Consider the following 12,218-nt stretch of genomic DNA (forward strand, 5'->3'; position numbering starts at 1 on the left):
GAGGGCAGGGGAGGAGTCAGAGGGACAGGCGCTGCAAAGGACACATACCTCCCTCAAAGGGGTGGATGAGCTCTCTCTAATCCAGACTACTGCTGCCCAAGTTAACGCTTCAACACGTGGACCAGCCCGAGGAACGGAGTGCTTGCAGATTGTTTCTGGAGCCCCCAGAGCAGCTTTCTTGCTTCAATCTGGCACTACGGCTGCTCTGAGATTCTGAACAGCTGGAGCAAGATAGATACAAGCACCCTCCCCACCCCTGTCTACATAGCTCTGTGTGTTGGCCACGTGTGTCTGCCGATTCTCCAACAGTACACCATGGAAATGGCCACCATCATGCTGGGGTTTCAGCCAGTCCATGCTTGTTCCAACAATTTGTGAAGTATTGTAATTGAAGGACATCAGTCTCGTCATGCCTTTGGCATCCTGCTTACATGTCTGACAGCTCCAGTGCTATTCCTGTGGTGATCTAATCATAGAGTAACTGTCTCACTCTTTTGATCATCAATGCATTCCAGTGAGTCCAAACACTCTAGGCAATATTTTCAGCTGCCTCATCCCTCTGAAAATCAGGCCCCTCTAAAAGTGTCTCTCCAGGTGGGCATCAAAAATGGAGACACCCAAAATCACTAACATTTTTAAAATCTTGGCTACTGGTAACAGCTGAGGTCTTCAGATCCAATCCCCCTCTCCATAAGCCAAATTATAGACCTGGAGAGTTCACATGCCAGGATCCACAGCAGCCGCTCTAAATGCACACAGGCCAGGTCCGTTTGTAACCCAGGACTGCATACGCCGAAGCACGAGTTAGCACAGAGATTGGAAACTACATGGCAACTCCACTAGGAGCTATGATAGTTCTCAACAATGCCACTTAATTATTTCTTGCTCACTGGATGCTGACCTCTTGGCACTGCTGAAGAAGTTACAGAAACATGTTAGTGACATCTCAGATGGGAGTGTGGAGTGTTATATGTTCAGTTCTTATGATCAGCGGAGTCTATACTAGTCCTTGTATGGTTTCTAGATAAATTTGATCAAATAGTGCATCAACAGACGGTCCAGTTCCAGCAGCTTTGAGGTTTCATGTTTACACTGCAGGCCAGAGCAGCTGAACAGAAGGATTTTATGCAGAAGAGGCAAAGCACCCACGCTGTCTTCAAGGTGCCCCCAGAGATGCCTGGTGTGATCCTGTACAGGACATTGTAACTGACTACTCACGAGTAAAAAGCGTGTGCTGAGATGGGTTGCACTGGCTTGGATATAATCCTTCAACATCCCGGAGGTCTGTGGTAAACTGCGTCAGTGGTTTGTGAGCTATAAGGAATCTAACGGTCCCACCCCAGTCCCTGCTTTCCATACCACAGCATCACTGTACTATTCAGCATGACTGGCACTCCCTGCTCAGGAGAGGGTTATCTGCAACATGGGGTCATGCTGTAGGAGATTGTAGCAGCTGAGTTCCAGCTCTGCCGATTAGCTGCATTGAGTGTTGTTAGACCCTCCAACTGACGAGAATGAAGCCCATTCATAAACAACAATGTTGTAACAAATCCATCCACCTACCTTTAAACACTGAAGATGATTCTATTCAACAACCACCAAAAAACCCTGCAATACAGAGGGGAACATGCCCTGGCAAAGAACAATGAAGTCAATGCCCACGAGGTGGGGCAAAGTCCACCCAAGGACATTCATGCACTCTCATACATTGCAGGTGTGAACATGGTGCGTGCTTTCTTCACAGGATGTTGTTCTAAAGCATCACACACACATCTGCTGTAGCAATGAAGGCTTATTATGCTCTAGTACAGATGGGACCTCAAAATCGCCATGCTGACACGTTCTGCTTCTTATGCCTAAACTGAGCAGGATACGAGATTTAAGTCTGATTAAAGTCATTGGCATGTACTAATTACACCAGCATCATTAAAACACCACCCTTAAGGTTTTTACGCTGCGCCACCATCCGTATCTGAGGTGCTGGATGAAACGCAGGCAGTTGCTACTGCTCTGTGTGCAGACACAGCTCGAAGGCAGTTTGATCTGACTGCCTGCTGTCACCACCCTGTGGCAAAAAGAGTGTGTGGCCATTCATTGGTCTAAACAAAGCAACCACACAGAACCCATTGCACACCAAATCATTTCTAGGGGAGCGATATTCCACTGGCCCCGGTCTGGTAGGTTTTCCTCAAGGCTTTTATGGGATTACTAGTCCTTTTATCGTGAAGGATCACAGATTAGATTAGGGTTCCTTTCCATTTTTGTATCTTCCTCTGGAGTAACTCCCTTGGGATAGGGATGCAAAATGTTAAACTGGTTAACTGATTAGCCGATAAGCTTCAGTCTTATTGGTAAGGTATTCCTGTTAACATTTAAACTCTGGCTGCGGGACTCCACTGCCACCCCACCCCCAGGGTCCCGGCTGCCGGCCCCGCACCTGGGGCTGTGTGTGGGGCAGCAGCACAGTCCTGGGCGTGTGGGGGGGGGTTCCAAAGAGCATGGAGCTCGGCTGTTCTCAGTGGTAGCAGATGACAGAACAAGGAGCAATGGTCTCAAGTTGCAGTGGGGGAGGTCTAGGTTGGATATTAGGAAACACTATTTCACTAGGAGGGTGTGAAGCACGGGAATGGGTTACCTAGGGAGGTGGTGGAATCTCCATCTTTAGAGGTTTTTAAGGTCAGGCTTGACCAAGCCCCAGCTGGGATGATTTAGTTGGGGATTGGTCCTGCTTTGAGCAGCGGGTTGGACTAGGTGACCTCCTGAGGGCTCTTCCACCCCTGATCTTCTTTGATTCTATGACCCATGGTGGCAGCAGCAGAGTCCTGGGCTCACGGGGAGGCAGCCGGGGCCTGTGGCCAGCAGCGAGCGGAGTCTCCGGGCGTGGGGGCGGCAGCTGGGACCCCGGTCTTGTGGGGAGGCAGCAGAGCCTAACGGTTAAACATTTAAGTGCTAAAATGTTAATAGTTTCAACATTTACTTTTTTAAAACGTTATTTACATCCCTACCTTGGGAACAAGCACAGGCATACAGACTTATTCCACAGCTTTCTCAGTGGTGGAATTTTCACTGTTTTAAACTTGGTGATGGATATTTTTGTGCACCTCTCTTCCCTTTTATATTTTCAGCAATGAAAATTCCTACTTCCATTTTTCCCTGAGTGAAATGCAGAGAATGAATTAACCCTTGAGCTGACATTTTCCTATCCATCACAGAGGAGGAGATGGTTCGGACTGCAAGGAGCACAGCTGAGTTTTGGGACTAAGTTGTCTTGTTTAAAGGGACAATCAAAACCTATCTGTTTTGCAAACTTTTTTGAAGCCAACTGAGTAGCCAGAGGGCAGAGAGGCAAAGCACCTCAGAGGTGGAAATATGGTGCAGCCTGCTACACAGACACATCAGTGTAAACGTATTTGGATCACGGCTGAAAATCACCCCATTTGTGTACTGAAATTAGCTACTGTGGCAGAACATATCCATTATGGCAGCCACACACATCCTGTGGCTCTGGGACCACATGGACTGCTTTAGCCCTGCATGCAGCTTTCGTCTTGTGTTGCATGCTTCCTGTGACAACTGTGCAACGATGTGCTCCATCGGGAGCGCCGGCTAGGTGTGTTCCACCTCCATGTGCCGTGGGAGGGCCAGGGAGTGAAGATACCTGCTCTGATAGGTTAGTTCATAGAACACGGCCAGATCATCATTATCTACACTCCGCACTTGCAGAGGGCTCCTTCCTCACGGCCCAGCCATTCACCTGTGCAGCGTGCCAAGGGACCATAAATGGCAGCAAGTCAGAAGGGGGTAACGGCAGCACAAGGCACCAGGCAGTCATGCCTCTGCCACCCTTGTATGGTGCAACAGCTCGTTAGTGCTTCTAAGTGGATTGGCTCTGCATGAGAGCATGTGACGGATAGATTTTAAGGCCAGGAAGGGACTGTTATAACCATCATTTTGAACTAACCTCTTTCATAATCCAGGGCAGAGAATTTCACCGTCAATCCTGCCGTGAGTCTAATAACTTCTAGTTGAGCTAGAGCATATTTTTAAACAGAAATATCTGATCTCAATGTAAAGACTGCAAGTGACAGAAAATCTACCACATCTCTAAGTAAGTTGCTCCAATGATTAATTCCCTGGTCAAAAAAGTTTTCACCTTAATTCAGTCTAAATTGTCTAGCTTCAGCTTCCATCCATTGGATCTTGCTCTGCTTTTGTCTGCTAGGTTGAAGAGCCTTCTACTAGGTGGTCAGACTAGATCATAATGGCCCCTCCTGCCATTAGAATCCATCGATCTGACATGACAGAGCTGGGTACGTCACATGAGGGAACCAAGAACAGTAAGAAACATGGAAAATTCACATAAGATACTACAAAGCATTTTATTTTTCATAAGAAATTGAGGTATACAGTTATAGGTATACTTTGCACAGCACGCAGGCTACATGACAACAGTGTCCAACTCAGTTGGAAAAGGCACTGCTTGGAGAATACAAGGCTCCCACAAGCCTCATTTTGTCACTGGAAAGGAACCCTTGCTGTACAGAGATACAAACAAATAGCTGGTAACAACACAGGAGGCCTGAAATTACTCACTTTATGAGGAGACTGTACAAGTTTTCCCGCACACAGCACAGGACAAGCCTGCTTGGCTGTCTGGGAGGATACAGTAAGGTTCCCATGGAGAGCACAGGAGGGGTATATTACTGAGCCCAAGCGGCAGGCGGTGGACATGAGAAGAAGCCCACAGGACGGAGCTAAGAAGAATGCTGCTGAAAGAAAGAAAGAGGTGGGGGGTGGGTGAAGGGCACAGTAAGAGCACACTTGACAACATGAGGATGAACCCATTAACCGCTCCGTGTTCTGTTCACATTTAGAGGAAAAACATACCGCTGAACTCTGAAAATTACGGCTCCCCTTTTTCTTAAGCAGACCAATCGGAGATGTCGCAGAACCATGAGCCAGATTAAAACGGCAAGACAGAAGTCTACCTGATTGCACGTAGCCAACTCTGAACAGCGAGTGTCAAAGATGTTACAGGCGTCATATTCGTGAAGTGTTTTCTCAGACGGCCATTGCACTCTCTTCTGCCCACACTGCGGTTAAAGCAACAGCTCCCCATGCCACGACGGCTGACCGAAGGGGGTACTCCACTACACTGCTTCCATGTGCCCTTGCTGCGTGTGACATTTCAGTCCCAAGGGAGAGTGTCACCTGCATGCAGCTGCACAGCATTCACTTGGGAGATCTGATGGGTACGCACAATTAAGGGGAACAGCAAAGAGTCCCATGACCTTTATAATGGCTGGTCAGTTTTGGCATGTCTGAATCCAGGGATGAAGCCATGCCCTGGAACGCTTCCAATGTGCACCAGGCTAGGCATGGAGGGGGAAAGAAAGAATACTCCACCCTGCTCCCCCTATGCAGCTGCAAAACACCCTCAAGCCTAAACAAGCAGCTCCACGCTTTGAAAAGTTCTTCTTGCAAAGCAGGAAACTCCCCAAATGCTGTTTATATTTTCCTTGATTTGAGTGAATTTAACATGGGAGAAAGGTGATGAATGACAGCTCTATAAAATGAAGGCTCCCGTTTAGAGAGAACATGTACATGACAGGCGGTGCACACTTTCCCTCGCAGACCTACTAAACAGAACCCAACCAACTTTGGGGTTGCCAACGTATTTCAGTCTTTATGTATTTTAGCCACTGACCTCTCTGCCAAGAATTGCTGTTAAAGGTGCTAGCTGTGACACTGGTCTGGGGTCTGGTAAAAATACCACCTATCCTTCCTTCTTAGGAATATGAAATGCATTTTTGTACTAGTTTGAAATGTTCAAAATTACTATTGGATTTTCCCTCCAGAACTGCAAATTCTGTGCACAATCTGCAGCTCTCACAAAGTGCAGGTTACAAAACCTAAACGTCCTCCTTGTAAACAGATTATACTACAGTGACTCAAATAAAGCTGAAAAGAAAATAACCCGCTGAATACAGGAATGTGGTACAGTCTATAGCTATGTTATAGTTACAGTACTTAAAAAACAAACAAACAAAAAATTGTTTCAAGGTTTTTGAGTGAAAACATTTTGCTGCCTCCTAAAACAATGCTTGGCCTCTTAAATCTAAAGTAAACGTTTAGAGAGTGAGTATATTGTCCTGGCCTACCAGCTACACCAAAAACTGAACCCTTACCTCACTTCATTTTGACCAGTTATATCAGGGCCTGGTCAGGAGAATGACCATGGTATTGCTACCCAGTTGTGCTTAAAACCCAGACTCAGAGCAAACACCAGGAAGAGGAGGAGAAAGTAGTAGTTTAGCTAGAAAGAGATGTTTCCTGTGAGTGTTCTCTTGGTTTGGTGAGCTCACCGCTTACTGCAGTCCTTTCGAGTGGTTTTATTAATAAACAATTTTCCAGTGGGTTGGCTGTTCACAGTTTCTCTCTTTCTCACCACAAAATCGGTTGTAAGTTGTCTGGGGGTCAAATCCCAGGATCTCCCTTTCCTCGTGAATCCGGAAGGAAAATGTAGAAACCGAGGTGCCTGTAAAATACCTGTGAAGGAAAATAGAACTGGTTATTGGATAAGGTTTTGTTTTTAAGGTACAAATAATGGCCTTATCAATGTCTAATCTATTTATAATGAGTTATCTGTAATCAGAAACACAGACATTACTGCATCTCATTCAGTCGCATTATTTAGGTTTGCAAGATTCAATAATTTTAAAATCTGACTTCACATACAAACTGAACAGACACGTCAAAAATCGAACTAGCTACCGAGCATGTGCACAGATCCACTGGTCAATAATTGCTATTCCTCCATCCTTGTAGAGTTCTAGTTCCTCCCAAGTGGGTTCAAACCTCACCATCTCAGGCAGTAATTTCTTGAGCTCTTCAGTCTCTGAAAGAAAAAAAATGCCATAAGCCACCAGGCACAGGACCGTTAGAGAAAACGACTAATATTGCCCTATACCTACATTTCACTGAAGAGCTGGACCAAACTGGTGGAAAGGTTGCAAAGCAGAGGAAGCTCAAATTTGACCTAGGATGTGTAAAACACGTCTTGCTACATGACTGGAGAAGTTTTGGGGGACAGGTGCCAATGAAGGAGTGTTAGACACACTTTGCATGGATGAGATAGCAAATGCTGATGGACTGAGGGGGCCTGGAATTGATGGGCCCGGGAAACAGGTGGTACCACTAGTCTCACTTTCTAATCCTACAGAAGCAAGAGACAATGATTGCACCTCTAGGGTATATGCCACAATGGCCTCCCCTCGCAATGCTTTTTTAATGACACCCATGCAATCATATAAAGAAAAGGTGCAGTGGAAATGGGAAAGAAGAGGAAGAAAAGACAAAAATACCCACCCCTTATTAGGAGAGACTATTAAAAACAATGCAAGATGTTTTCCTGTGAATTTAATGCATATGAAAGGTGCTACTTTGACTGGTCTGGAAAAAAAGTCTTATTCTTTCCCAGAACAGGTACAGCACGGCCGGAACCTCCCTCCTTTATCAATGGGCCTCATCCCTACCCATGAGAGGCCAACACTATGGCCGAGGCAGGTTCAATCTCCTCACCCATATACTCTGATCTCCCAAAGCTGCCGGTTATAGCTAGTCATGATGATAGTTTGTGCTATGTGGACATCTGCTCCTGGGAACTGGACCAGGGCATCACGCTTGTTTCACGCAGATGGCCAAACAGCCTGCGTGAAACACCCAGTGACTACTTTCTAGGCACGACCTATTTGGGCTGGATTTGAATGGTCAGCATGGAGATGAAAGGCTCCAGTCCCTCTTTTAATTTCCTGGGCTGATCAGTCTCCCAGGAAGGCTATCAATATTCAATAATCCATGAATATGAAGGGACAACTGTTGCCACATTGACCAATCTCTATTGTGAAGTAAGACCCAGGATTAAACAGGTGTGCATACCCTCCACAATGGCATCAGTGGCTATGAAAACTCTCTTAAGTTTATGCCTCTCCATGAGGCTGCGGATTTTCGTCACTGCTCCATGAAGGCTTGGCACATCTTCTCTGTGACCCCAGATGAAGTCTTTTCTTCTGAGGTGAACCCCAAGGTATGGCCCGCCTACAGCAGTGCCCAGCTTTACCTTCAGAGAACAATCAGCACATGGTGTAATCAAAATACACTAGTATCAACGCAGAATGAAAAGGGTCTTGGGTACATGAACACTTGCGCTGAAGTAGGTACAGCACTGTGTTAATTCAACTAAAGCAGGCGTTGTAAGGTGTGTGTTGACAATATTTTGTAGCACTTACAGCTGATTACTGTGTTTTGATATCTGGCAGCAGTGAATAAATAAACCATGCAAGATGGAGAGAGCTGTTTATAAAGATCTCAAATTTATCATCAAAGAGTGTCCTCATTAAACTAAAGCGACTGACAGTTCTGAACAGCACACTGCTCCATCCAACAAGATGCAGAACAGACAAAGTTGTCCTTCGTGGAATTGGGCGTGGCATGCTGTGCTCAAAGCCGCACGCTGGAATCCCCATATTCACCACTATCATAGAATTATGATGTGTTTTGTACAACGTATGCCTTGTGAGGTATCATTTTAAAAGTATTGATCTGTTGAACATTAATACCCGGTTGGATTGTATGTGCTGTCATTGTACAGGAAGTTATGAAGTTTTGCTATGTGTGCGTTACTGAAATACGTTGTGAGGCTGGGAACATCCACAAGCAGCCTGTCAGGTGCAACAATGGAGGAGCCAGACGGGCTGATAGCCCATTAAAGGACTCCACACTCCCAAGGACTATCCCAGGAACCGTATACAACGGAGACTTCTCAGAGATAGCACATAGACAATGGAGACTGCTTCACTCACATCATAGCAAAGGATCTTTCCAGCAAGCTGGAAGAAACTATAAAAGAGGGGAAGTGACATCATCACTTGGCCTCATTGCCCCCCAACTCAACACCTGGAAACATGTCTGAAAGACTGAACTGGGGAGGCGGTCCCAGGCTGAAGGAGAGTTCCAGCCTGTGTATGGAAGATCTGTAACCTGCTTGTATGATCTATCAGGGTGAGACTGACTGATTCAAATCCTATCTAGTTTATAGAACACAGACTGTGATTTTTACTTTTATTTCTTAGGTAACCAACTTTGATCTGTACACTTACTACTTAAAATCTATCTTTCTGTAGTTAATAAATCTGTTTTATATTTTACCAAGAACAGTGCATTTTGGTTGAAGTGCTTGGGAAATCTGCTCAGGAACAAGAGCTGGTGCATGTCCTCTCCACATTGAGAGAGGGGTGGACTGGGTTATAAACCTATACTGGTCAGGCTTCTGACCAGAGCAGGTCAGTATAGCCCTGGGGTCCTCGGCTGGGGAGCTGGGGGAACTGGCTGGAGCCTCTCTATTGTTAGTTCATGAGTGGCTAGGAGAAGCATTCATATAACTCAGCTGGGTGTGTCCCTGCCCTTGGCTGTCTGTGTAAGTGCAGTACCTGGAAAGGTTTGCAGCTTGTCACAATATCACAGTGAGAGAGGGAGCCCAGGTTGGTAAGCCAGAGGGCTCAGCGGTAAGCCAGTTCCAGGTTGCACCCAGGAAACCCGTCACAGTGAGACTTGCAGTGCTGCTCTCTAGCAAACAGTTCAGTCAACAAGATCGGAACTGACTGGGAAAACTTCGTTCCAGAGGAAGAAAAATCTTGGAAGGGCAGAGAGACTAGAGATGCTGTGTACTAGAATCATCACATTCATAGTTACTTCCCAATCCCTCTCACAGTGCAGTCAAAATACTAAACAAATCTATTGGATACATCTGTTACAGAAAAAACAGATTACAAACTACTTTACCTTCATCTGTGTCCAGTCCTCATTGTAGTCTGTCCTGTCTGCCTCATCAGTGGAGTGAAGGTATTTCCTCCTAAACTCATCCCCCACTACACGCAGGTGTTTAGCAAACACCATACTTCGACGGGTCTGTCAGGATGAGAGGAGCTGCTGAGTGACTGTCTGGGAGTAGGGAGAGAGCTATAAACACATGCATGGGAGAAGCTGCTTCCATTTAGAGCTCCTGGAATGGGGTTACTTTTAACACATTCCTACAACGCTGCAAGGTAACAATTTCCAGCATTTAAGGGTACTTTCTACCAACCTGTGGGTAACTGCACTTACATCCCATATACACAACTCGTCACTGCAGGAGTGTTTCAAAAGTGCCTTTTAATAGCTAGACCTACAAACTGGGAAAAGAGTAGAGATTTATCTACCTTGTAGTTTAAATTTAGTAATTTTTAATTTTTGTATAACACATTTCAAAACAGAGTGAGGATAGTATTTATTTTACTAACAAATGTGTTATCAGCACCCAGCCAATGGCTAGTGCCTCTGTTACACAAGTGTCCACAATGCTTATGTTCCTTGTGCCAGCACAGGGTCTGTCAGCCATTCCCCATGGTAGCAGAAAGATCTAAGTGTTAACACATGGGGTCATTAAACTAGGAAAGCTCAATATAGAAATAGTTTTCAGTGAGGTTCCTGTTCATTAAATCCAGTTGAAAAGCTGGTTAAGGTAAATACCCTGAGGTCACGAATGATTTGTGCAGGGTCATACAGTGGTTTAGATGGCATTAGACCATAGAACATATGTAGCTCTCCCTTACTCTAGCCACCGCACCATATGGCTGCCCTGTTAAGTGAAGAAGGCGTTTCTGTACCAGACCAAGTACAGAAGTAGTGCAGCTCATCTTTTGGAAAGAAAAATGTGGAAAGACTTGTTAACTTACAGAATTACTACTGGAATTAAACATGCTCTAAGAAACATGCCTCTAGCCACCAAAAGCCCCAATCACAGTAAAAGGGAAACTGGCAAAAATGAAGCTATTCCCCATACCTGAGGGTATTAATAATTTCAAATGTGTTTTGTGACACAGTTACCATCTGGAATCAAGGCAAAGCAGAACCATCCTTGTTAGTACAAGCGTACAGTACTAAGGAAATTCTCTGTTACTGACTTCAGTTAACCACAATAATCAGAAGTTTGGTCAAATTCTTGATTTACAAGCAAAATGCTTTTTTCCCCATTGAGCAATGAACACTGTATGAAGATGCACTGAGGATTTTTGAATTTATTTTCAAGACAAAGATCCATTTGCACTTGGCACAAAAGCTTCTCTTCTCTCACCAGAATGGTGAAATTCAGATAGGGCTAGTCTAACCCCACAGTCTGCCCTGAGTAAGGGACTGTGGATAGCTGCCCTACCTACCCCAGGAGCAGAGCGAGAATGACCTGGCATTCTGCAGAACAATCGCTCAGGCTCTCTTCTCCCCTTGCTCTAGCAGTGAGGGGGGCTGGTACTGCCTCTCTTTTCCTGTTACAGCTGACTGCCCTGAACTCCAGCCGCAGTAGAGAGAGCAGAGCCAGGGCTCCGTCCCCTCCATATCCCATCCTTGCAGTGTGGAGAATCAGGTGAGTAGCTACTGGGTGAGCAGCCTGCTAGTGCTTCTAAGGGAGCAGGATGAAACAGCACTACCGGGGGATTGTTCATGTGTGTGCTCCTCTCACACCACCACCCCAGGGCAGCAGCCTGGAGGGCTGATCTGTTACAATCTAGAAACATCTAGAAGGTGGGTAGGGCATCTGTTAACATGGCTGCTATACAGAGTGGGCGAGTCATCTTACTTTCCAGTCTTCATGGAGTTGAATTTATTTCATAGTAGTGTCTCATTTCAACTATAGTCAACGTGAAAGCTGCTGATCAATACTGCAAATGGGTGATTAGTGTTTAGGGATCTTCATATCAATGAATTCATTTATCTGACTCAACATGCCCGAAGATGAAGGAAGCGATTGGATGACTGAAGTAACGAAAATAGACAATTTTTCTAAGTAATTCTTCAGAATGGAAACATTGTCAAGAGACGTCACTCTGCAAGAAAACTGCAGTAAACTCATTTCTTTGGATCCATCGTGACCAGATGCATCACTTACCAGAATCTTGGCTACTGAAGTGGAAGAGCACAACACTGATGATTCTGCAAGTGAGACATTTACAATACTGCCATCATCGTCAAAATGTAACCACAATTATTTATGTCCCTGATCCTGGTATTCCAGCAGCTCTTCAATGTTCTTCTGAAACCACCATCAGCCTCATGGATGGATGACTGAAAAAAGGATTGATGCCCCAGTTCTCAGTGACACTAGGGGGGAACTCTCAGGAAGACGGTGC

The 12,218-nt window shown here is 45.5% G+C and overlaps 1 protein-coding gene across 5 annotated transcripts in view; it reads right to left on the bottom strand.

Annotated features, from left to right (window-relative positions):
* Positions 1 to 4,360: 4,360 nt before the first annotated feature.
* Positions 4,361 to 12,218, bottom strand: part of POFUT2 (protein O-fucosyltransferase 2) — a 31,802-nt gene continuing 23,944 nt past the window's right edge. For 3 of the 5 annotated variants that reach the window (XM_037912340.2, XM_037912338.2, XM_037912339.2), the window contains 5 exons: positions 9,841 to 9,966; positions 7,939 to 8,119; positions 6,775 to 6,898; positions 6,449 to 6,549; positions 4,361 to 4,766 (listed from right to left, as the gene is read on the bottom strand). In XM_037912340.2, coding sequence (XP_037768268.1) covers positions 4,516 to 4,766; positions 6,449 to 6,549; positions 6,775 to 6,898; positions 7,939 to 8,119; positions 9,841 to 9,966 — 783 coding nt within the window. In that variant the 3' untranslated portion in view covers positions 4,361 to 4,515. Of the gene's footprint in view, positions 6,550 to 6,774; positions 6,899 to 7,938; positions 8,120 to 9,840; positions 9,967 to 12,218 lie in introns of all 5 variants that reach the window. The other 2 variants (XM_043525007.1, XM_043525008.1) reach the window with 1 other exon arrangement.

The sequence above is a fragment of the Chelonia mydas genome, chromosome 11 (assembly GCF_015237465.2).
Source record: "Chelonia mydas isolate rCheMyd1 chromosome 11, rCheMyd1.pri.v2, whole genome shotgun sequence".
In the NCBI taxonomy this organism is placed as follows: domain Eukaryota; kingdom Metazoa; phylum Chordata; order Testudines; family Cheloniidae; genus Chelonia; species Chelonia mydas.